The following is a 26,603-nucleotide window of genomic DNA, read 5'->3' as shown; positions in this document are numbered from 1 at the left end:
TGCCCTCTCGTCTTCCACCAACACATCATGTATTGATCCAGTTCCACAATTATTTCATCAACATTTGTTCTCTAAAGCCAATGTGGGTTACTCTTACGAAATATTTGGATGGATATCTCCTTAAGCATATGTTTTAAGTACACTCAGGAGGTGAAAGGAAGGAGTGGGGGGGGAGGGAGGGGTGGGAGAGATGGAGGGGGTGGGAGGGGATGGAGAAAGTGGGAGGGGGTGGGAGGGGGTGGGAGGGGAAGGAGGGAGTGGAAGGGGAAGGAGGGAGTGTGAAGGGGAGGGAGTGGGAAGTTTGGTGCTGCTCCTAGTGAGGCCTCATTCTCAAGACATCTGAGAAGCAGAAAACACCCTCAGATCTGTCAGTCGGAAAGAGAAGAGGCTGGATCCAGTCATGGGATGGTTCCCATAACCTCCTGGCTTTTGGCTCCCACTTCTATAACATTTCTTAGTATTCTCTAAGCAACCGGAACAGCAAACAAATTTACAAGGTATCTGAGCCGAGTGAAGGATGCTTCTCTCATGTCAAAGGAAAAGCTGAATGGCAGTGTCTTTGAAATCAACAGGGGTCAAAACTTTAGGCTGAGCAGAACAAGATGTAAGAGACTCCTGCAGACAAGTTCATACTAATAAATAATTCACGGGCAGTGATCACAAACCTGTATTTAGTTTATCAAGACTGGCATAAAATTATAAAATAAAACAGGTAAATACAGTAATAAAGGTAGACTTCGATCACAGAGGAGAAAGCAAGTGTGACATGGGATGATGGGACCCTGAGACAGACATCCCCTATGGCCATTGAGATATATATTTTGGTCTGGAGTTGTCAATCGTAGCTGATATTCAACCATTAATGTAATTCTTCTTAACCTTCTTTTGTTAAATGTGCCAAAGTCATCTTAAAGTATGAATGTGAAGTGTAAAAATCAAGCCTCTTACATTGCTTGTGGGTTCATTATGCAGATGGCTCCCGAGCACTGGCACTTGCTAGTGTCATCGTAAGGGATCCCCATGCTGAGGGCCAGTAATTGAGTTAAAATAACGGCAAGTGATTCCACGCTTATGGTTTTGGGGTGCTGAAAAAAGAGGTAAGACATAAATGCACGCACACTTCTTTGCGAATTATTTACTGGGAGAATAATGTAATTCTTAGAAACAGTCACATGATAAAATGTGACAGAGGCATCTAATAGGTTATACAACAAAATGCCATCCACGTCGGCCTAACTCACGTGTTATAGGTATCATTATAAATACGAGAAATACAAGAAAGCCTTGACTCTAAGGTTCAGTATGGAGTAATTCTGAAGCATTCTATAACAGACATACTCTTATTTGACAATGTGAATGTTAACTTTCTTTGCATTGTTATTATTGCTTAATATTTTGATACAGAAATTGTCTGATTTCTTTTCTGAATGTATTTATCTTCGTTCATTCTTTACGAGGTTTTTGTTTCTGGCCCTTATCTTAAACTTTGTTATTGCTATTAAATTTTAAGCCTTTTTAATTTTGTGAAGGCAAAAAGTGGAAACCTAATAAACACACGTATATGTGAAAAAAAAAGAAAAGAAATATAAGAAAGACGAAATCTTAAGTGTCACCAAAATGTAAATGGGTGACACACTGGGTGGCGTCAGACCAGTACGTTGCCCCCTGAACTTGTTAATTGTGCACAGTGACAGTCAGAGTCATAGCTGCGCTCTCAGAAAACCATCTTTAAAGACAGAGAGACATGTAGAGTATCAAATTATGAAAAAAATTTAATTTATAATTTGATTTATAATTTGTTAGTAGAAGAACAGACAAATAGACTGATGGTCAAAAAAGATTCCAGAAAAAGGCCAGAAATAGGATGCCCTGATTTATAAAACAAAGGCATCACGGTATTTCTGTGGAGGAAAAAAATCACCTTTGGGATAAGTAGGAACAATGGCCCAAATCATTTTAAATATTACTGGTCTCTCAGGTTAATTATATGTTCCCCCCGTTCATTCACCAGAATTACCTGTATCTCTCCTTGCTCTCTAAAAGGTGGGCATATAAATTTCTGGATCCCCTTGAGATACCAGGTAATCATTCTGTGATTCTCCCCTGGCTTAAGGTAAATCAACCTCTTTCTCTTATTTATCTATCTTCATTGTGAGTTTATCTTTCAGTGAAATTTTGGGGACAGGGGAAGTTTTTCCTCACCCCCACAATAGTTTCAAATGCTTTCTTTTAATCTGGTTTAAAATTATGTTACCTACCTAATTAAGAAATTGTACAAAACTTAAACCTTAAAATCAATAAGTAAATGATTAAATATTAAGATTATGAAAAACTGATGAGCATTTTATCATAAAACTAAAATGGATCATTGCATTAGCTTCCTAGAAAAGATTTTTTTAAACTTATTGTAAGAAAACTGTGAAATTTTATAAGTAGTGAGTTCAATGAGAACTCTTAGTTTAAACATTTCTATCAGCTGCAAAGGTTTGCAAAGGTACCTAGAATAATGAAAACTATAATATATTTAGAAATAATAAAATAAAGAAATATTTAACATCATCTTAATGTGTATAGCATTCCATCTTAACATTTCAAATTAAACCGTACGATACCATCACAACTCCTCCTCCGTAGAGGGCATCACACATCTTGCCTTGAAAGGTTGCACCAACATAATTTGATTTTTCTCTGTAACTTAAATTTTAAAAAGGATCAGAATCATATAATAATATAAAAGCACAATTAGTACTGAATTTTTAACCAAAATTTTGTTTTGTACATTTATATCAAACTCATCAATATTTCCACCTAACATCCGTGTAACGTAGCTTCTTTTGAGAATGGATCGGAAAAAACAAATAATAGGCATGTGGAGTTCTGTAACATAATATTCATTTTATGTAGTTTCCCCCTTAAAACCAAAATAAATAAATCCCCTGAAATAAAAATTACAGAAATAAATTAAATCCCTTAAAATTACAAATCAATGGCCAGAGACACCATATGGATTAAAGTCTCCACTTAATCAGAAAAAAATTAGTATGCCAGAGCTATGCAAAGATAAGGCATATTTATGGAACAGAGAATAAAAAAGATTAAAATGTTATATATATATGCACATATATATATACATGCACTTAATATTGATAAGAGAAAAACTGAATCTATTAAACAGAATAGGAGGCTTATATACCAAAATCTTAAGCACAATATGACTATATTATAAGTATTAAAATATACAAAAGTGTTTCCATTTATTTATTTGCTTTGTGTTTTACTATATAACAACAAAGTATAGGAAGAAGGTTAGATTATATGGTTATAGAATTCAGATCTATTTCTTCAAAAGGATACCATTCATATTTTACTCATAGTTAGAGACATTTAATGGTGTGATGTACACTCCACGGCACAAAGGAATATTGCACAAGATTGAAGGAGTGAGTTTTAACTACAAAGCGATAAATAGATATCAATAATTCTAATAGCTAAACCATTTTATAAAAAATAATATTCATAGGGTATATGCCAGAATAAAATTATAGAAGATTATTTCTTCCCCAATGGCTTTTCAGCTGTTAAACATTGTGTCAGATTGGAGATGTTTCTTTTCTAGGATTCAATAACGCCAGGATATGCTTACATAAGTAAAAACGCCACATCATGAGGACGCAAAACCAGGAAAGATCTTTTCCAGTCTAAAAATCTGTGGAGTAACTCGTTAGCATCTCCAGTGATTGGAATTTTATTCTTATCTACCCAAAGCTCCAATGAAGATAGAATAACTGTCACATTAAATGAAGTAAAAATCTAAACAGAAAACAAACAGAAAACAGGTTCCAAAATCATACTTCCAACAGATTTCATAATTATGTATGAAAACAAACTTATGAAAAATACTAAACAACTGAAGTCTAGATTTCTTTAAAAGTATATTAACAATTAATAAATGCTATTAATAATATAAGTAATACTTGGCATTTTATTTATTTTTTAGAGACAGAGCCTCAAGCCGTTGCCCTGGGTAGAGTGCTGTGGCATCACAGTTCACAGCAACCTCCAACTCCTGGGCTCAAGCGATTCTCCTCCCTGTTTCCCAAGTAGCTGGGACCACAGGTACCTGCTATGACACCCAGCTAAGTTTTGGTTGCAACTGTCATTGTTGTTTGGCAGGCTGGCGCTGGATTCGAACCCGCCAGCTCAGGTCTATGTGGCTGGCACCTTAGCTGTTTGAGCCACAGGCACCAAGCCATAATTGGCATTTAAAAATGCTTGCACCTATGTGAGCCCTGTGCCAAGTGTTTTAATCCCTACAGTAGGCTCGGTGCCCATAGTACAGTGGTTATGGTGCCAGCCACAAACACCAAGGGTGGTGGATTAGAACTTGGCCAGGGCCAGTTAAACAACTGCAACAACAAAAAAATAGCTGGGCATTGTGGTGGGCACCTGTTGTCTCAGCTACCTGGGAGGCTGAGGCAAGAGAACTGCTTAAGCCCAAGAGTTGGAGGTTGCTGTGAGCTGTGACACCATTGCCCTCTACCAAGGGCAACATAGTGAGACCCAGCTACTCAGGAGGCTGAGGCAAGAGAATGGCTTGCGTCCAAGAGTTTGAGGTTGCTGTGAGCTATGATGCCCCGGCACTCTTCCAAGGGCAACAAAGTACGACTCTGTCTCCAAAAAAAAAAAAAAAATCCCTATAGTAACTTAATTAGATGTATATAATTATTATTATGCCTTCTTCACAGATAAAAATCTAAAACACAAAATTAAACTTAATTTCCCCTATATCATACAACAAGTATATTCAGGCAGTATCATAAGAGAAGGCATAGAAATTGTCCCAGTAACACCGGAAGTCCGAAGTATTAAGAAGCAAATACTTACAGCATTTGTCAATCCAAGCAACTGGAAAATTTTTTGAGTGACAACAGAAATATCAGAACCCATGTGATTGTACTGTAAAATATAATTATATTTTAGATTTAAATATACATTGCTCAGCACTGAATGATCATTATTTTTTTTTTCACTTCAAATTCAAGATGGTGAGATTAGGAATTGTTTAAATTTCCAACACATTATTTTATAAACAACATCATTTTATGATGATACAAGTCATTTGATAGACATTCATTGTGAAAGATGAAAAATACAAAACGTGAAAAAGAGACTGCAAACAAGATATCCACGATCAATAAATGAATCACAATAACTGTTGACTGAAAAATCTCACTTAAAATTATAATATTTAAATGTGTGTGCAGGAGGCACACTATGTTTCCAAAGATACAGATGACTCAAGAGGGAAATAACTGAAAAGACAGACCATGAAAACAGCAATAACAAATGAGCTGGGATGTCTATGGAATAATGTAAGAATTATAAATGCCTATGCACCAAAGAAGAGGCCCAGAAAATTACACAAGTACAATTTGGTAGAATTGAGGGGAGAAACAGAAACTCCAACAATAACAGAGACTTAAATACACACCATTCAATAATATAATAATACCTGAGCAAAAATGGAACACAAGTATTTCAAACTAAAAACTGTTTGCCAATAGGTATTTACAGAACATTGTATTGCAAAATAGCACATACAGATCAATAAGGAAATGGTGAACCTTAACAATACTGGAAGCCAATTGTTCCTAAAAACATGGACAGACCACACCACTCCCCAACAGCAGAACACACATTACTTCAAGTGCTCATGGAGGGCTCTCCAGGATACACCATATCTTAGGTCAAAAAAACCATACTAAGTTTTTAAAAGACTGAAATCACGCAGAGTATCTTTTCCCGTCACGGTGAATTGAAACTAGTAATTTGCAACAGAAGAAAAACTGGAAGATGAAGCTAAATGTGAAGAAGGAAAAGAGAACATCCATGTAATCGAACATTTATAATCGAAAGATAATAAAACTGACAAATCTTTAGCCAGTACGACCTCAAAAAAAAAAAAAGGGCAAAGATAATAACTATCAAAATCAGTAGTGTACAAAGATATTTCACTAGAGATATTACGGACCCCAAAAGGAATGTAAAGGATTTCTATAAATGAACATGAACAGAATACACTGCTTCGATGCAGATGAATCAGACCATCACTTCTGGAAGATGTAAGCTGAAGATACTGGACCAAGTAGAAATACAAATAATTATAATAATATGTAAGATTTATAATATGTAAACAGTTATTTAATTATGTGATTGAAAGTTATTCCTCACACACACACATCTAGCCCAGAAATCTTTATGGAAAAAATGTTAGCAAAAGCTTAGAAAAATAAATAATATCAGTCATTCACAAACCCTCAGCAACTACAGAATGCTATATAATCATAATCCAGATAAATTACCACGCTGATAAAGCTGGGAAAGACATCGCCTCAAAAAGAAACTGCAGGTCAGTATTCATTAAAACTATATGCTACATAATACACTTAACAAGCACACATATATACATGCAGTGATATACACACAACACTATATACAGTAATATATATTTAACACACAGACACGGGTGTCCCAAAAGTTTCCATGGAGAGGGGAGTGTTCGCCATGAGTGGGAGAGACTGTGTATGTGTAGAAAGCAGTAGCCAACACACAGAGAATGTTTTGTAAATAATTTGTAAAATTCTGTAATGAATATTTTGTAAATAAATATATATTTAAAAGATCATAGTATGAAGCTCCTACAATTTCCCGTTTTTCCTATGAATGGTGACATTTGGTATATTACATTTCTATGGACTAGATTCTGTCCCCACAACATTCACGCATTGAAGCCTTAACCTCTCCAGTGACAGTATTTGGAGATGGGGTCTCCAGACCATTAGGATTCGATAGCATCACGAGAGTGGGGCACCTTGATAACTAACAGAGACATTGGAGAGTTCTCTCTCTCTCTCCTTCTCTGCCACATCAGAACCCAGAAAAGGGTGGCTCTCTGCAGGCCAGGAAGAGAGTCCTCACCAGAACCCAGTAATTCTGGCGCCCCATCCACCAGCATTTAGTGTTCAGAAGGGTAAGAATGGTTCTTTACGTCACTCACTCCATGGTATTTGGCATTGCAGCTCAGACTAAGACAGATTTGGGTACCGAGAAGTGAGGTCCTGAACTGAAGAAGACATTGTGAAGCAAAATAGAACCTATGGCGAATGTTTGCAGATTTCTTAGCCTATCCATATTGCAGAAAAAACGAGAACACTTATTCTGCAGAGGACATTGAGGGAATAGCCGAACCACCATTTGGCAAAAAGCTTATGGGATTGTGTGAGTGGAGACACCGCCAATCTGAACTCAGGGGTTATCAAGACGGGCTGACGTCTGCTGGACTTCTTAGATTTGTCAGTAGTTATTTAGCTGCAAATCAGCACTACTCTTCAGGAGGAGGAAAAGAAATTCCGAAGGTCATTCCAGGATTACTAGGGACACGGCCTTGATTTCAACAGTTCGGTGGTTCTCTGCCCAGAGCCCTGGCAGCCAGACCACCCAGTGAGCACAGCCGTGGAAATGGCACTGCCCTCCAGTGGACCCGAAAGGTAGGCCACTGGGCCACAGAGTCAAAGAGGATTATTCTCAAGGTTTAAAATCTAAGCAAATATGCCTTGCTAGAGCCTGGACTTGCTTGGAGGCCACTTCCCCTTCCTTCCCTCTCCTCTTTCCTTCCCTTCCTCCCTCCTCTCCTTCCTTCCTTCCTTCTCTCCCTCCCTCCTTTTCACAGATGGAAATTTTGCCTTCATTTGTCTCATGTCACTGAGACAAATGAAGGCAAAATTTACTGCCTTTATTTCGAGTCTCACCCATGTAAGATTTAGAGGATATTTAGACCAGACTTAGGACATCAGAGTTCTAACATCTGTTGCTCTGGAATGGATGCATTTTATATATGAAAAGGAGCTCAGGGGTGGAGTGTTGCATAGTGAATTATATCCCTACAAAACTTCGTATGTTGAAACCCTGACCCCAAACTTTATGGTATTTACAAACGATATTAGGATTTACAAACTTCATTAGGTTTAGATTTAGTCATGAGGGTGCGCCCCTCAGGATGGGATTAGTGGCTCACAAGAGAAGAAATACCAAAGAGCCCTCTCTCTACAGTGAGCTGCAGGCCAGGAAATGTGTCCCCACCAGAACGTGACTGTGCCAGCCCCCTGATCTCAGACCACCAACATGCAAAGCAAATATATTAAACTACATTTACAAAGGAAACCTAAGAAAAATACTAGCAACCTAAACCTGGAAATAGATGAAAATGATTATGCAACATGATCAAGTGGGAATTATTTCAGGAAGGCAAGGTTGTTTCAATATCTGAAAGTCAATTAATGTAATACACTTAATGAATGGAATGACAAAAATATCCCATGGTCATCTCAACAGGCACTGAAATTAAGAGAAAATATCATATAGAAATTTGATTCTCAATTTAATACTGACAATAATCATTTTAAATGCATTAAGGCAGAGCTAAAGCAAATTTATCATTGTCTTCTGTCAAAAACGTATTCCAAATTATTTTGTATGATCCTTCATAGCTAATATAAAGTAACAAGAGACAAATCAGAATCTACTTACCAATTTTTGCTCAACTACAAGATGCATTTCTATATACTGAGAGGATTGATGTGGCTGAAAACAAATCCACGAGCTTTATGTCAGGATTAAATTACTTGAATATTTTCACTGTATATCGCTACTATTAGTGAACTCAAAATTGAAAAATAAAATTTTACGTTTGGAAATAGAATCAGATAAGAAAAACTAGATATCACAAAATCTTTTCAATGATAGTAGAACCTCCATAGTTGACCATCTCCCTACATTGGGTTGGTCCCTTAAATTGACCTATTTTATAAACCAGGCATGCATCACATGTACAAAACCAGAGGCTATTCTGAAACGTGAATGAAAGGGAGCAGAGTCTGGGTTCCGTATGGGCAGCATGGCCTTTATTCACTTGGGTGCTAGCGGCTAGTTCAAAAAGGAAGTCAGCCCGTGGGTTAAGAAGGGGTGGGAACAAGAGGGTCTGGGGTTGGGGACGGGTGAACCCATTCCTTCTTGGGTGGGACTTGGGTATTCCTTTCTGTGTCCCTGGGCTGGGCCCTGTCACATATCAGTACAATGGACCTACTTTCTTATGTTGACCATTTCCACATGCTCTGAACAGTTTGTAATATCCCCCGGGGTACATCTTACAGAGGTTCTACTGTATGTCTTTTGTCACTTCTCTTTATCTAATTAATCATTTAATTAACTCAGAAATAACTTCTACCTTCCATTCTCTATATTCTCATTGGTGCAAGTACCAGACTATTCATACTGCTCTCTTTTATGAGTAAATCCATCAACTCCCGGTTACAAAATGCATGTAGATCTGTTAGCTTAATGATGCTATTATTACATTACTATGCAGTATGTGTTTGTGTATAAACACATCCATCCCTGTGTGTAAGAGATGAAATTTCATCTAAAGGATAAAGTTAATCCTTGTATAAGTTATCTCAGGGAAATGTATGCAACAGAGTGTCACAATAATGTACTTTTTTTTTTAGAGACAGAGTCTCACTTTGTTGCCTTCAGTAGAGTGCTGTGGCATCACAGCTCATGGCAACCTCTAGCTCTTGGGTTTAGGAGATTCTTTTGCCTCAGGCTCCTGAATAGCTGGGACTACAGGCGCCCGGCATGACGCCCAGCTATTTTTTGTTGCAGTTTGGTTGGGGCTGGGTTTGAACCCTCCACCCTTAGTATATGGGGCCGGCACCCTATTCACTGAGCCACAGATGCCACCCCATGATGGACTTTCTTAAACTAGACCACAGGTATCAACAGAAGGAAATGACTGAGTCAGACAGAAAAGCCAGACCTCATGGAGTTTGAACTCTGACGTTATAAAAAGAATAGCCGTTTCAAGAAATGGTGCGGGGACAATTGGGCATCCGTCCAAAAACAAATTTAGGTCCTTACATTCCCCTATACAAAAGAATTAACATATAATCCATCATATATCAAAATCAGATGGAACAACAAAACTTTTGGAGGAGACTTAAGAGTAACTATGTAACCTTGGCATGATGATTAATTTTATCTGTAAACTTGGTGGGTCACTGTGCCCAGATGTTAGGTCAAACTTTATTCTGGATGTCTCTATGAAGGGGTTTTTCAGATGGGGTTAACATTTTTTTTTTTTTTTTGAGACAGAGCCTCAAGCTGTCACCCTCGGTAGAGTGCTGTGGCATCACAGCTCACAGCAAACTCCAACTCCTGGGCTTAAGAGATTCTCTTGCCTCAGCCTCCCAAGTAGCTGTGACTGCAGGCGCCTGACACAATGCCCGGCTATTTTTTGGTTGTAGTTGTCATTGTTGTTTGGCAGGCCCAGGCTGGATTCAAACCCGCCAGCTCTGGTTATGTGGCTGGAGCCTTAGTCGCCGGAGCTACAGGTGCTGAGCCGAGGTTAACATTTTAAATGGATGAACATTTAGTAAGGCAGATTACCCTACATCATGTAGCTGGACCTCATCCAGTCAGCTGACTTCATGCTCAGAACAAAGGCTATTTCTGAAGGAAGAAGAAACTCTGCTAGCTGGCTGCCCTGGTCTGAAACCATGGCTGCTCCTTGCAGCACCAGCCTGCCCTACAGATTTTGGATTTATCAAGCCTCCACAGTCATGTGGACCAATTCCTAGAAACCTCTCCCGCTTTCTCTCTCTCTCTCTGTATTCATCGTGTGTGTTAGTCTATATGGTACCAGATGCGGGTGTGTTACGTTCTGTTGGTGCCCTGTCTCTGGACAACTCCAACACAGACGAATGAGATAAGAAGAAACAGAATCTTAAGGACAAATTAGAATTAGTTCTGGGATTTCTGGAATTTCCTCTCTCATCTGATTAGATCTGAAGACATTCCTAAAATGAGTCATCCATAGCATAAGGTGGCAATAGAAATATGCAGGATAACACCATTGATTATTCGGAGCATGGGTATAGAGTTACAGAAAATTACAAAACTAGTTTTTTTGGATTATGATAAGTTCAAAAGTTTCTGGTACACGGTATTCATGGGTGTGTGTATATACGTGTTGGAATAGATAGGTGTATACATGAATAATTTATTAAGAAAAATAAAGTGTTTATCTTCCTACGTAGTAATAACACAGAGCTTACTCAGTTAATCACCTACCTCCACGCTTTTTATCTTATAGGACGTCTCTCTTGGCTCAAGAGCCTTATCAGTATACAGTGCAACATTCGGGTTCTTAGGGGTTACTTCATAGACCAAATGTTCAGAACCCAGCGAAGACCCCAGGGGTTCAATTACGTAGCTAACATTTTCAAACTGTATTAAGCCCCTACAGATTTCAAGAAAAGTGGATCAATATAATGATGCATTATGAACAATGAAATGCCACTTTGTTTTCTAATGACATGCAGATAACTTTTAGTCTTAGTCTTAAGTGATAAGGCAGGAAAAGTTAAGTATAGACCCCCTTACTAAGCATCACAGCCTGACGCTCATCATAATGGCTGTTGGTATTTGTCTAGCTATTAATATTTCATGGTTTCCAAACGTGTACAACGTTAATTCACTGTAAGGGCAAGAGCCATCGTGAGCTTTTCCGATGGCATTTTTCCCACGATAGTCATTCGTGACTTTAGCACTAGTGAATATTATTTTTAAATTGCTCAAATAATTTCTGAGTTAACCTTTCCTTTTGTAATATATAAAATTATAAATCACAACCTGATTCCATGACATGTGGATATAATCACCATAGAGTGTGGATACCCTTCAATATACCCTTGGTAGTAGCAGAAATTCTGTAAAGTAAGGACAAAACACACATATGTCTATCAGAACAATTCATGTTAAAGACACTGGTTTCAAATACTTTAAACATGTATTTTTTTGTATGTATGCATCAAATACTTATTGCTTTCAAAATAGACTTAATAAGATCATTAGAGGAGTATATGGTTCAGTTTTCTAAAATGTTCATAGTTCATAAAAACTATATATTCATACTTTTTTTTTTTTTTTGCAGTCTTTGCCCAAGGATGGGTTTGAACCCACCACCTTCAGCATATGGGGCCAGTGCCCTACTCCTTTGAACCACAGGCACTGCCCTTTTAAGTCTTCTTTTTAATACAAAGAATTCCCTTTAATATTTCTTACAAAGCAGGCCTTGTGGTGAAAAACTCCCTCAGGGCACTTTGTTCAGGAAACTTTTTACTTCTCTCTCAATAGTAAAGAACAGTTTTGTTGGATATTGTTGTTTATATTTTTTTCTCTTTTTAATTTCAGCCTTTTGAATATATTCCATTCTACTCTCTCCTGGTCTACAAGGTTTCTGCTGAGAAATACGAATGTCCATTTATTTGTTCCCTAGATTTGAGGAGTTACATTTCTAAAAAATAAATAAATAAATATTTTTTCTGTCCCTTTCTCACTTTCTTCTCCTAGAATTCCTGGAATGTTTATTGGTTTATTGCATGATTTCCCATAAGTCCTATAGACTTTCTTCATTCTTTTTCATTTGTTTTTTTCTTTTTGTTCTGTTGATTAGAAAATTAAAAAAGACCTACTGTTATGTTTATTGATTCTTTCTTCTATCTGAGACTCTGCTTTTGAAGTTCTCTGTTGAAATATTCAGTTCACTGAATTTTTTTTTGCAGTTTTTGGCTGGGGCTGGGTTTGAACCCACCACCTCTGGTATATGGGGCAGGCGTCCTACTCAACATACCTAGATTTCTATTTCCATCTTATTTTATAATTTTGTGTAAAATATTTCTGCCTTTATTTTCAACACCAATTATAGGTCATGACTTTATAAAATGAAAGTATCAGTGGGTATGGGTAATCCACTCACTGGTCTGTTTTTTTTTTTTAGGCATGGGTAATCTACTCACTGCTCTGTTTTGTTTTGTTTTTTTTACAACAAATTACAGACATTATTAAATGAAGTGCCACACATTTCAAACATATGAAAATTTCATATACTCCATTAAATGTGCGTGAAATTTCATGTGTGCATATTTGGTCATTGAATATCTTTCAGAGAAGACTTTGGAGTCTCTCTCCTTTTATTCCAAGCTTTGGCTTTCCTAATTCAAATCATATTTTTTCACCGTATTTCACATTTTCCACCTCTGTTGTCTCAGGCATATAAACACATACATTTACAGACCCATGAAACAAGAAGTTAAGAAACATCCCAATTTTATCTTGTTTGGTTGATCATCTATTTAACGTGGTTAACTCAATATATAACAAAAAGAAATGATTGGATTCATACCAAAACAAAACATGACCCCAACCCTTGGTACCCAATAACACATAAATAAGGTGATCTCGGGAGGTCACAAGACAGATGTCAACAGGCAATAAGAAACATACCCGAAACTTTTCTTCAATAGGCTTCATAACTTCTGCGTTATTATAACCATAAACTATAAAATTACTAGGTAAAAAAGTTCTGTAAAAAAAAAAAAAGGACCAAAAAGTATTTAATGGACAAATTTATGCACTAAACTTTTATTCTGATAAAGATATTTTCTGTATTCATTAAAGATAGGTAGGTTGGCATAAAGAGAGAGGGAGAGAAACAGATTTTTTGAATATGTGGATCATGCTTTAAATTTTACTTAAAGTTTCTAGTTGTGAGATCTCACTTCATTCACTCCATGGTGCACTGTTTTTCAAACACAAAAGGCAAACTTTTGCTGTTTGGTATTTGTTCCGGTATCCCTCTTTCTGGGGCGTTTTAACCTGTCTCAGTCTCTCACCTACTTCAGGCCTTTATTTGTATATCAGCAGCCTCCGTGAGGCTTATCTTGGCAAACAGTTTAAGAATTCACCGTTTTTAAATCACCAAAGTCTAGGACTTCTAAACCACACTCTTAATTTGGTCCCTCTTTTGCCCAAGTGTATATCGCCTTCTGATATTCTCCCTACTTAATTTATTTATTATACCATTATTAGTGTCATCTTGGTACAGAGTTCTCCCGCTCAGGGCTGAACAAAGATCCCCATTTTCCTGGGCCTGAGCAGAAAATAATTAAGAAGACTGATAGTTGGGTGCTGGTTCCGCACACAGCCCACGCCTGACAGTCGGCTGAGAGTGAAGGTAGTGTCACCCTGTTGTACCGTAAACTGTTGGCCAAGTTGAAACCAAGATACACTTGACACAAGCTGATAGGGCTTGAGGGAGACTGATAACAATTACACCACCAGCGAGGACTAGTCAATAACATTTCATTTGTCCATTCCCTGGTATTACACACTTCATTCTCATCTGTTGCACGTAAAATGTAAAAACAATGAAATATTTGCATTTTATTTTATTTTCCACTGGTAAGACAGGATTTTATTAGACAGAAAGGAATATAGAAGCAGTAAAAAGGTATCAGAGCTTCTGGCAAAGGGGAAGACCCAACAGGGAAAGCTCGAAATATTTGCATTTTATTTTTACTATAGATTTGGCCATGCATATCTAAAATTTTCAACGTATAGCATTTTGTTTATTTTTGCTTTATTAATATTTTGCCATCATGTCTTGAATTTTTGAGCCAAGAGTTATTTCTTGACCACTATTGAATTTACAAATAGCTGGTGCTTCTTCAATTAAGCATTTCCAATTATTTCTAACTTTATTTTTCTGGCTATCAAGAATGTGGTTACTATTCGGAAAAATGATTTTTTTTTCTAATATGTGATTATTTTAATTTATATTCCTGTTGGCTGCTCGTGTGCAGGAAAAGAGTCACGTTTACTTGTAAGGTATGAAATATAAGATTTGGCAATCACATCACCGCTAATTTCACTGCAAATCTATACCTTTTTTTCTACTCTAAAAAAGACATTAGCTTAAGAAATCTTCTGTGATTGCATTTTAACTCAGCTCTTCCTATATTTCTAATCAGTTATAATTTACATATTTCAACCTCAAATAAACATCATCATAAATGTCTATCTGTGATGCAAAAAGTAATTGATAGGGTGCTCTCGTCCAGATCCCTGGCTTACTGCTCTCGGTCTCTACCTGACATTCTAAAGTCGGCTCTGTTTGTGGGATTCTGTCTGGATTTTCCTTATGCATATTACAAAAAATGTAGGATTTCTCTTTTACAGGAAGAAGTAATTTTGAGTCAAGTTTTGTTATGTTTCTTTAAACTACATATATAGATGGAAAATATTCTCTAAAAATTGTGAGGTATAAAACGTTAGGATTGCAGCTGGGAATTCTAGGAGTGACACATCCTCAGATGTATTTCTTATTTTGTATTGATTTGAAAGCTTCATTGACAGGCTTCTGTATTTCATTATTTTGGAGGTCTATTCTTATCACTTAAAAGTAGAGCGTTTAAATTTTGGTTTGTCTTTATTCCTTAGTATATGTGCTTGTTTTTCCCAAATTCATCAGCTGGCATGGGGTTGAGTTTGGCTAATTATCATTATCATTCAAGTCCTAATACTTTGTGACAGGGTTGATAAACTAACTACAAATTTTTCATATTATTAGACATTAGCATGTCTGTTGTCTCACATAACAAGAATCTACTATGATCTTTTTTTCTTTTTTTGAGACAAAGTCTTAGTTTGTTACTCTCGGTAGAGTGCTGTGGCATCACAGCTCACAGCAACCTTCAACTCCTGGGCTTAGGCGATTCTCTTGCCTCAACCGCCCAAGTAGCTGGGACTACAGGCACCCACCACAATGCCTGGCTATTTTTTGTTGCAGTTTGGCCAGGGCCAGGCTCCAACCTACCACCCTCGGTATATGGGGCCAGCCGCCTACTCATGGAGCCACAGGCACTGCCCTCTACTATGATCTTTAAAATATTAGTTGAAAATGAGGGAATTTAAAATTTATGGTCATATTTATGTTTTAAGAGAGATAAAATTATCAAAAGTTGTCTTCCAAGAAAGCTCTTAGATTACCAAATAGAAATGTGGTGTTACTGGAAACCAAAAAGATGGGACTATATGCTACAGATTCAGGTTGTAGAAATAGACTACACATATTTAAAAGGCTTTTTAAAGCATAAAATAAGAAACATGTGAAAAGTGAGTAGCAAATAATTACATTCTGGATGATTCCACACAATAATTTAAAAAATAGAACAAAGACAATTAATAAAATAATTAGGGTCACCTACCTTTGCTTTAGGTTCAGAATAAATGTCTGCCCTTGAATTATAATTTTGTAGGATACCTGGCAAAAGAATACATTAAAAATGGAGAGAGGAGAAAAACGTTAGAATAACCATTTTACATAATGATAATTACGTTGTAAAACACTTAATAAAAAGAGAAAAATTTATAATTTAATGTTGATTTACCTGGATGAAGTTTTATGTTAACACATCACCGTTTGTAATAAAAATAAAAAGAAGTAATTTGTGTGATTTCTTATTTGTTAATTTTTAAATTTACCTAGAACCTAATGTTATAGTTTTTCATCCAGTAATTTTGTTAGCTTAACAAAGACTGAGGCCACAGCAAAACTAGTGTCTAAAACAGAATATAACTAAATTACTCAACAAATATACATCTATAAAGAGCGAGGAATTAATAGCACATAAAGTATAATATTGAAGGGTCTCATGACGTTTGTTCCAATGCCAATCGATCTATTTTATTAAGAAAATAGTGTCTGACGTATGGACAGTTTAGTTTCTCATAGGTCAGTTTGAGAAGTTTTGGCATCTTTGATTTTTGGATCTTCCAGGCCATGAGCATGAAATTCCTCCATTCATGAAGGAGGAATTTATTTTATTTCACCTTGATTTATTCTCTTCAGTGAGGAGGTTTTGATTCCTTCATTGGATTTGTTTAGATTTTTATGTACCGGAAATTATATCTTTTTAAAACTATGTTTCATATTCTTCATTTGCCAGAATAGAAATACACCTGATTTTTGTATTTTGTAACCTTGTATTTAACCTTGTTTTCAGAGAATTTGCTCCATTATTGTTTCAATTCTAATTACCTCTGATTTATTTTGAATTTTATTTCGCATGCAATCATTTCATTGTGTTAGTTCTTCCCCTACAGTGGTTATGCCTATGTGATGTTTTTGTGTTTTCTTTCTTTCTTTCTTTCTTTCTTTTTTTTTTTTTTTTTGCAGTTTTTGTCCAGGGCCAGGTTTGAACCTGCCACCTCTGGTATATGGGACGGGCACCCTACTCCTTGAGCCACAGGCGCCACCCTGTGTTTTCTGTCTTTATTGCATTGGTTAGCACTTCCAGGATAACCATAGGTAGAAAAGATAATAAACAGCTTCCTTGTCTCATTCCTGATCTTTAGAGAAAAACTTTCAATATTTCAAGTTTATGTATATTTCTTTTTTAAAAATTTTCTTAAATTTTGTATTTAATTGTTTTAGTTTAAAGTTTTTCTTCTTATTTTTTGGGGACAGAGTCTCACTAAGTAGCCCTTGGTAGAGAGCTGTGGCATCAGAGCTCACAGCAACCTCAAACTCTTGGGCTTAAGCTATTCTCTTGCCTCAGCCTCCCAAATAGCTGGGATTACAGACACCCATCACAACTCCTGGCTGTTTTTTAGAGACAAGTTCTCTCTGTGGCTCAGGCTGGTCTTGAACTCCTGAGCTCGAGCAATTCAACCACCTCGGCCTCCCAGAGTCTTAGGATTACAGGCGTGAGCCACCGCTCCCGGCCTTTATGTATATTTCTTAAAAGGCATCTTAAAGTCTCTTCTAAAATAAAGTTTATTGTGTATAGTTAACCTCTAATCTCTGTATTAGGGTGACAGACAAAGAACTGCTAAGGAAATATTTGCATTTAAATTTCCCAAAAGCCTTCTACCCTACTAAAAAGAAAAATTAAGGTGTGCTGTCTCAAGAAATACGTCACTTCTTCAGAAATTATTCTAGGACTTGGGGAAAAAAAAGACAAGAAGCTTTTTAATTCAAAGAAAAAAAGCAATAATCCTGAACTAAGACAAACTACACACAAACAGTTTAATCATTAACACGTTTGCAATCAGGATGGAAAAATCAGTGACATAACCCATCATTAAGTCAGGCGGTCGCCATCCCGTGTAAGGAAGCTTGAGGCTTACTTAGCAAACAAACACAGCCTGGTGAGTGAGTGTGGAGAGAATTTCTAAGCGGATCAAGTGGATGATTATTCAAAAACATCCAAGAAGAAAACATTTCCAAGAGGGGATGTGGAGCTTTACACTGTGCCATTTATTTCTATGAAACATGGTAAATCTTGGTTCATTTTCAAAAGGGCTTTTCCATTCCAGAAAATAATGGGCATAAATCAAACATTCCGCAATAAAAAATGGCAGGCTAACTTCTCAGGACCAAAATACCTCAAGTTACATAATTCACATAAAATAATGAACAATGTTAGTAATTACCTTGATTTCAATCTCTTCATTTAATACGGACTGTACTTTCTCTGGAATTATAACTTGCAAAGGTAGTCTTTGAGAATCTGCAATTTGCAAACTGAGTTAGGAGAGCAACGCCCATCCCTTCACAAGTTACTTTACTATTCTGTCATCTAAATCCATCATCTGTGGTCACCTCTCCCCAGCTCCTGTCTTGTTTACTATCCTTTCAAATACTCTTAAGTCCCTTGTCTTCATAGGAATTGCAAGAGTTGGGTTTTTTTTGTTTTGCTCTATTTTTTTTTTTTTTTTTTTTTAAGAGAAGAGGGTGTACCGCTCTAGGAATATTCCCCCCCGGTCAACACGCCCAGGCTCTCAGTACTGATGAGCTCACAGAAGGGAAGCTGGATCTCACCTTCACCAATGGCCAAACTGCAAAGCAGGGTCTGAAACTCCAGCCCTGAGCGTCCCCTTGAGCCAGGGGACCTCCCATCTTTCCTTGGGTCCCAGGATGAGCCGGAAAGTCGCTACTCAGCTGATGTGAATTTGGGGGGATAAAGCGGCGATGGGAGGGGAAGCTCCATAGAAACCGCCTTCCCGGGAATGTCCACTGTAACTCCCGGAAGGTAGGAGGGTTTTTCCACTTACCAGTGCCTGTCGAGAGCCCGCTCAGCACATTCAGGCCGCTCAGGATAAGCAGGACGGGCAGCATGGCGGGGCCACCTGGATCCCAGCGGGAATAACGACACGCGAGAGGGCAGTTAGGTGCGCGAGAGGTTAGGTCCTGAACTTCACCCTGCAAAAGGCAGGTGGCCGACAGCCCGGGCGGCCTGAGGCTGGGTGCGAAGCGCGGCGGGACCGGGGAGCTCTCGCCCCCCAAGTCTCTCGCAGGACAAGGACTCCCGGAGACTTGTCACCTCTCTGAGGCTTAGGGGGAAAAAAGGCAGCCTCACTTTCAAAAGTCAGAGGTAAATAAATAGCAGAGAAACAGGAAGATCAATAAAGACTTCTTTTTTAAATTAGTTCCCTTGAGTCATAAACATTGATTAAACGAATTTTTCATTGAATACAAAATCAGTAATAGATGGACAGCCAATTAATATTCAAGTTCAAAGCCGTGTAATTAACACCCAGATGCAGATATAAAATAGAACAGCCAGAGCCCCCAGATTGCCGGGACAATCATTACCCCTGACAGCCACACATTAGTTTTTGTCTGATTTTGAACTTCTTTTTAAGGGACTTTTTATAACTTCAAAATATATTGGGGGTACAAGTGCTTTGGGTTACGTGGATTGCTTCTGCAGCTGGAGTCCTGGCTGTAAGTTCATTGTACCCAGGAGGTAGGTTTTGGCCCCTCCTCTTCTCCATCTCCCCACCTGCACTGATTTCCTCGGCCAGTAATGCCTGTTCAAATCCAGTTTGTCACCTGCAATCTCTCCAGCTTTCAACCTCCTTTTCTGGCAGGGAAGAGGTTGGTGGGTTCCTGTAAAATATCTTACAGTTTTAAAAGAGAAAAACATAAATAGGAACCCCCCCCTGATGGTTTTATTGCTTTAATCGTTTTGAGTGGGACACTTCTTGAAGCAATGAGGGTGAAGTCCAGGCTTCCTCTCGCAGGTCTCACTGTGGAAAATGGTTTCTCCCCTCCTTCCCATTTTTCTCACTACTTCTACTGCAAGCCATGCAATCCTTTGTTGAGTTTTCTTTCATTTGTATTATAAAATGCATCTTCCCTTGTAGCCTTTCCTCAGCATCAGAAGACGAAGCTCTTCTCCTTTTTCTTGAATTTATGGTCACAAGCAGAGTGATGAGATTTGTCCTATTAAGAAAAGTGTCTGCACTTTCTCTCCAGTGGAGCAGGTGAAGAAACACATCAACATCTGACATAGGACAGATTAATAATGACTGCATGTAGTTTTTCTGTTCTCAAGATATTTCACTTAAATAGATTTGCATTCACCAGTCTGAGCAAGAGCAAGACCCCATCTCTAAAAATAGTGGGGCGTTGTGACAGGTGTCTGTAGTCCCAGCTACTTGGGAGGCTAAGGCAAGAGGATCATTTGAGCCCAAGAGCTTGCGTTTGCTGTGAGCTGTGATACCCCAGCATTCTACCCAGGGGGATAGAGCGAGACTCTGTCTCAAAAACAAACAAACAAATAAACAATTCCTTTGTTGGATATAATGACTGTAAAAATTTTGTGTACTGCACTTTGCTTTTTCATTTTTAACAGATTTTTGTATATAAAATTAGTCATATTCAGAATTTTTTTATTCCAAATGAATTTTCATGGTGTGCATTTTATCATGGATGTTGAATTTTATCAAATACTTTTCTACATAAACGATGCAATCATACAATTTTCTCCATTTTTTGTTAATGTTATTAAGATTGATGATTTTCTGGTGTTGAAACAAACTCGTATTCCCAGAATACGTGCTATCTGGTCATGATGTGTTATACTTTTACATTTTGCTGGTTTGATTTGATAATATTTTGTTTAGGATTTTTGCCTCCATATTAATAAGCAAAATTTGTAATTTTCTTTTATTGTGAGCTTGCCAAATTTAGAATCAGAGATACGCTGGTCTCATAAAAGAAATTGTGAAGGCGAGACGTGTAAACCTAATAAACATCTGTGTATGTAAAACAAAAAACAAAAAAATAAATATCAGTAACATACTTATATTCGTGAAACAAAACGACTTTGCTGAATCTTTTTCTGAATGGTGAAATCCTGTGACCTGTGAACGCCAGACGAAGGATTTCTTCCTCCGCTCTAAGAAATGAACCGGTGCTACGCAGGCGCACGTTAACCCTAGTACCATCAAGGTCCACCAGAGGGCGCCTGAGCCTAGAGAACAGATGCTTAGAGTCTCAATCCAGGCCTTGATAATCTTCCCAGCTGGCAATTGTTAACAATTCATCACTAGTGAACTCCTTCTCTGCGTTAAATTAGGAAAAAATAAATTATCGAGGAATTTTGCAGTCTCTGTCTTGGTACCTAGCTACCAACATTTAAGGGCAGAGTTTAAATATTCTCTGAAGAAAGGAAGTTATACATACTGTAAAATTATACAGATACATCCCTACTATCATGAGATGTTTAGGTTTATAAAATGAAAAGAATCATGATATTCATCATCACGACAATTTCGGAAATGTTTAACATAAGTCCTTTCTCTGTGACAGTAAACTTTCCTGTCAGTATTTTTATACCTCATCTCCGTCATCTGCTGATTTCAAATGCAATGAACCCAAATCTTCACAATTCTCAGAGTTTTCACCCCAAAAAACAGTCTTCAAGTATCTATCTCCGCCACTGAAGGTAACGTGGTTCAAAATGACCAGGGTGACCTGATTTTATCCCAGGAAGGCTGAGGTGATCAGGGTGGCTCTTGGTTACATCTCCCAAGGAAGGATGGAAGAAGCCAGTGTTGATTTTCTCTTACAGGTCTCAGGGGTCAGAAATAGTAGTAAGGTAGCCCTAGTTCTTCAAAAATATTGAAGGTGATGGAAACACGAGCCACTTCAGGAGGCTCAGCTTAATCATGAGGTTCACACGGCACTATTATGTCGACTACTATCTTCCATATTGTGAATGGTACCAGACTCTGACTTCTCATTTTGAGCCTGTGAGAAGCTGAATGTTTTGACTTGCATTTGACAGCTTAAAAGTTCCCACTGGTAGCCTTTCATTAGCCTTCTACGTGTTTATATCATGACTGCAATCTAAAAGATATGTTGTTGTATATATTTAGAGACATGACTGAGAAGATAGACTTAGACATATGTATGGCATTAATTTAAAAATATAGTATTATAACACTTATGAATCCATACAGAGGCCAAAAAAATACTAACAATGGTGGCCAGGTCGGGAGCAGTTTTTTCATCATAGCTTTGTCATATTCTCGTACCAAATAATCATTTTTAACCTAGTCTATAATGTCCATTAAAAATTGCACTTTATGAGAGCATTATTCACATAGGGGCTCAGAGGGACATGTTGACCAAACCTTGTGCACTTTCCCATTAGATACAATTAAAAAACTTGTTAAAAATAAATTCCATCCTTCTTTCTAAGAGAAAAGAAGGATGGGAGAAACTGAAGCTTTGATGTCATGAAAAGTTGGGATTTGAGGATTATATGAAGTATCTTATTATAGGTACTAACTCTGACCACATGCATAGTATTGAAACCAAGTGCTTAGAATATCAGAAATAAATTTGTATGAGTAAATAGTGCACAATAAGTAAACTGAGCCCACCCTTGCATGAGTGCTTGCACATACTCCCTCTGTCCCCGATAAACAGTATAATTAAAGTAAACATCTATGTTTTATTAATTTTTAAAGAAAAGTTAGGAAATATCTCCACTTTATTGTCTTGTAAATGGTTTTAAAATTTTCATTAGTGGGGCAGAGCAAGGTGGCAAATTAGAAACATCTTGTTACTAGCTACTTGCAGCAACTCAGGGGAAAGAAAACTCCACCACCTCCAATTGGGGGAACCTACTCAGGGACATCAGTTGGGGACAATGAAACAGGTGGACTCTGGGAGCCAGCAAGGAGGTCTGGAGCTGAAGGAAACCAGCACAGAAGGCAAGTGCTTGAGAACAGGCAGGGACCAGCTGGCCAGCCAAACCATGGAGGAGTGGGGACAGGAAGGGGTTCTCCTGTAGTTTTTTGATTTTGGCTAAATTTCTCATTGGAGCTGCCTGAGAAGGCTTAAATGAGCGGGTGGACTCAGTGTCCAGTGGCCAGAATTGAATACCAGGTGGGTTGTATCTCTCATTGGCTTGTTTACTAGCTAGGCACCACCACTACAAGAAGGCCATGTGGGAGAAACGGTCTGCAGAGTCCTAATGCATGGCCAGTTCTGGCACACATGCTGAGGTTGGCCACCAACCCTTTGGATGAACTGAGTGGCCCAGGGAATTTCTCTCAAGGGGCACTTGTGACATGCCTCCTAAGGAATATGGCAAGAGCTTTAGGACATCAATCATGTGGAGACTCCATACTGACAAAGCAACAAAGCCCTGATTGAGGGCAACTAACTCAAGAAGATAGGGCTCAATCTCCTCTATAACTAGAAGATAGCTTCTGGTCCTAATTTTTCACAGCAAAACAGCATATGTTCCCCATCTCCTAACACCACAGCAACACCTGGTGTCCCAACAATATACTACAATATTGATATATAGATATATATATAATTACACACACACACACGCACACACACACATTTCTTGGAGTTTTACTATTATATTTTTATTTTCTTCAATAGCAAGGGTTTTTCTATTTTGTAATAATTTTTCAGCCCCTTTTATTCTCTCTTTATTATTTCTCTCCTTTTTTTCTCTCTTTTGGTAGAAATTTTACTTTTCTCATTATTCCCACATAAATTTTTCATATGACAGGAGGTAGTGAAGTGGAAATAGTAGGGGAAAGAAGTGCCTGAGAAGAAAACACACATAAGGAGGAACTAACAGAAAAAATCTAGTGACATGAAAAAACAAAAACCCAAAACCAACCAAACAAACAAACAAAAACAGAGCCACCCCTCCAATGGATTAGGAGGTTGCTACCACAGAGGATTCCATCTATAAAGAATTAATGGGCTCGGTGCCTATAGCTCAACCGGCTAAGGCGCCAGCCACGTACACCTAAGGTGGCGGGTTCGAATCCCCAGCCCGGACCCGCCAAACAACAATGATGGCTGCAACCAAAAAATAGCCGGGCGTTGTGGCGGGCACCTGTGGTTCCAGCTACTTGGGAGGTGGAGGCAGGAGACTCGCTTGAGCCCAGGAGTTGGAGGTTGCTGTGAGCTGTGATGCCACAGCACTCTACCCAGAGGGACAGCTTGAGGCTCTGTCTCAAAAAAAAAAAAAAAGAATTAATGGAAATGACAGAAATTGAATTTAAAATATGGATGGCAAAGGCAGTAAAAAGAATTGATGAGAAAACAGAAAAACAGAACCAAAAAATGGATGAAAAATAGGAAGAATAGAGAAACAATATGGTAGAGCTTCAGAAATTGAAGGAGTCAGTCAGAGAACTTAAAGATGAAGTAGAAAATATCAATAACAGATTAGACCATGGAGAATACTCTCAGAACTAGAGGAGCAAGCCAGGAGTAATCGCCAACTGACCTACAGGGGCAGATCCATCAGGGTGATAATGGACTTTTCAGCTAAAAATTTCCAAGCCACAAGAAAATGGCCATCTACCTTAATAAAATTGATAAACCATTGGTCACATTAAGTAGAAACAAAAAAATAAAATCTTTAATAGTAACAACCAAAAATGAAAAAGAGTAAATAACAACTACAGAGATAGATTCTACAGAGATACAAGAGATTATTTGTGACTACTACAAGAAATTCTATGTCCAGAAATTTGACAATGTGGAGAAAATGGACAAATATCTGGAATCACATCATCTCTCTAGACTTAACCAGGAAGAAATAGATCTCTTGAACAGACCAATATCAAGCACTAAAATTTAAAAAACAACAAAAATTCTTTCAACAACAACAACAAAAAGTTCTGGACCAGATAGCTTCACACCAGAATTCTATCAAGCCTTCAAAGAAGAGCTTGTACTTATACTGCAGAAACTATTCCAAAACACTGAAAAGGATGGAATCTTCCCCCAACATGTTCTATGAAGCAAACATCATCCTGATTCCAGGAAAAGACCCAATTAAAAAGGAGATCTACAGACCAATTCCACTAATGAATATCAAGGTAAAAATACTCAATAAAATCTTAGCTAAATAGATTACAGCTACACATTAAAATAATTGTACATCAAGATCAAGTAGGCTTTATCTCAGGTATACAAGTCTGGTTTAACATATGTAAATCCATAAATGCAATTCACTACATCAACAGAAGCAAAAACAAGGAACATATGATCCTCTCAATAGATGCATTAAAAAATTTGACAAAATTCAGCAATCTTTTCTAACAAGAACATTTAAGAATATACACATAGATGACACATCTCTTAAACTGATTGAAGCCATCTATGACAAATCCATGGCTAATATCATACTGAAAGTAAAATAGAAAGCTTTTCTACTTAGAACTGGAACCAGACAAAGATGTCCTTTATCACCACTACTATTCAACATAGTGCTGGAAGTTACAGCCAAGGCAGTCAGGCAAGAGAAGGATATAAACGGCATCCAAATGGGGGCAGAGGAGGTCAAACTCTTGCTCTTTGCTGGTGATATGATCTTATGCTTAGAGAACCCCAGGGATACAACCACAAGGCTCCTGGAAGTGATCAAGAAATACAGTAATGTCTCAGGTTATAAAATCAATCCACAAATCAGTAGCCTTTGTATATGCCAGCAACAGCCAAGTTGAGAAGCTGATCAAAGACACAAATCCCTTCACAATAGCTTCAAAGACAATGAAATACTTAGGCATATAACTCACAAAAGAGGTGAAGGACCTCTACAAAGAGAGTTATGAAACCTGAAGAAAAGAAATAGCAGAAGATATTAGCAAATGGAAGAGCATACCATGCTCCTGGGTGGGAAGAATCAACATTGTTTCAACACAATCCCTATTAAATTACCAACATCATATTTGGAAGAACCAGAAAAAATAATTCCTCATTTCATTTGGAACTGGAAAACATACCATATAGCTAAGGCAATTTTTAGTAATAAAAACAAAGCTTGAGGCATCAGACTTTAGGCTATATTACAAGTCTACAGTGATCAAAACAGCCTTATTGGCACAAAAATAGAGACACAGACATATGGAACCAAACAGAAAACCTAGAGAGAAAACCAGTCCCTTGTGCCATCTGATTATTAATACAGCATACACCAGAGGAAAGAATCCCTATTTAGTAAATGGTGCTGGGAGAACTGGATAACCACATGTAAAAGATTGAAACTTGACCCACTCCTTTCACCACTTATAAAAATTGATTCAAGATGGATAAAAGATTTAAATCTAAGGCACAAAATGATAAAAATCCTAGAAGAAAATGTGGTGAAAGCTCTTGATGATGTTGGACTGGGGAAAGACTTTATAAAGAAGACTTCAGTGGCAGTTGTAATAACAAAAATAAACAAATTAGACTTAATTAAACTGAAAAGTTTCTGTACCACTAAGGACATAGCAATCCAAGCAGATCGATAACCTTCAGGAGGGGAAAAGATATTTGCATGTTACAAATCTGACAAAGGGGCTCGGCGCCTATAGCTCAA

At 37.7% G+C, this 26,603-nt stretch overlaps 1 protein-coding gene across 1 annotated transcript in view; it reads right to left on the bottom strand.

Annotated features, from left to right (window-relative positions):
- Positions 1-19,078, bottom strand: part of ADAM2 (ADAM metallopeptidase domain 2) — a 59,358-nt gene extending 40,280 nt beyond the window's left edge. Inside the window, exons 1-11 of the mRNA XM_012812223.1 lie at positions 19,015-19,078; positions 18,394-18,470; positions 16,164-16,219; positions 13,402-13,480; positions 11,749-11,825; positions 11,188-11,356; positions 8,587-8,640; positions 4,885-4,956; positions 3,644-3,810; positions 2,613-2,694; positions 949-1,085 (exon numbers count right to left, since the gene is read on the bottom strand). Coding sequence (XP_012667677.1) covers positions 949-1,085; positions 2,613-2,694; positions 3,644-3,810; positions 4,885-4,956; positions 8,587-8,640; positions 11,188-11,356; positions 11,749-11,825; positions 13,402-13,480; positions 16,164-16,219; positions 18,394-18,470; positions 19,015-19,078 — 1,034 coding nt within the window. The remainder of the gene's footprint in view (positions 1-948; positions 1,086-2,612; positions 2,695-3,643; positions 3,811-4,884; positions 4,957-8,586; positions 8,641-11,187; positions 11,357-11,748; positions 11,826-13,401; positions 13,481-16,163; positions 16,220-18,393; positions 18,471-19,014) is intronic.
- Between the last annotated feature and the right edge of the window lie 7,525 nt (positions 19,079-26,603).

The sequence above is a fragment of the Otolemur garnettii genome, unplaced genomic scaffold (assembly GCF_000181295.1).
Source record: "Otolemur garnettii isolate 467f Iridium unplaced genomic scaffold, OtoGar3 scaffold00197, whole genome shotgun sequence".
In the NCBI taxonomy this organism is placed as follows: Eukaryota; Metazoa; Chordata; class Mammalia; order Primates; family Galagidae; genus Otolemur; species Otolemur garnettii.
Note: the sequence above shows the minus strand (reverse complement) of the source record. Positions and strands in the feature narration are given on the sequence as shown.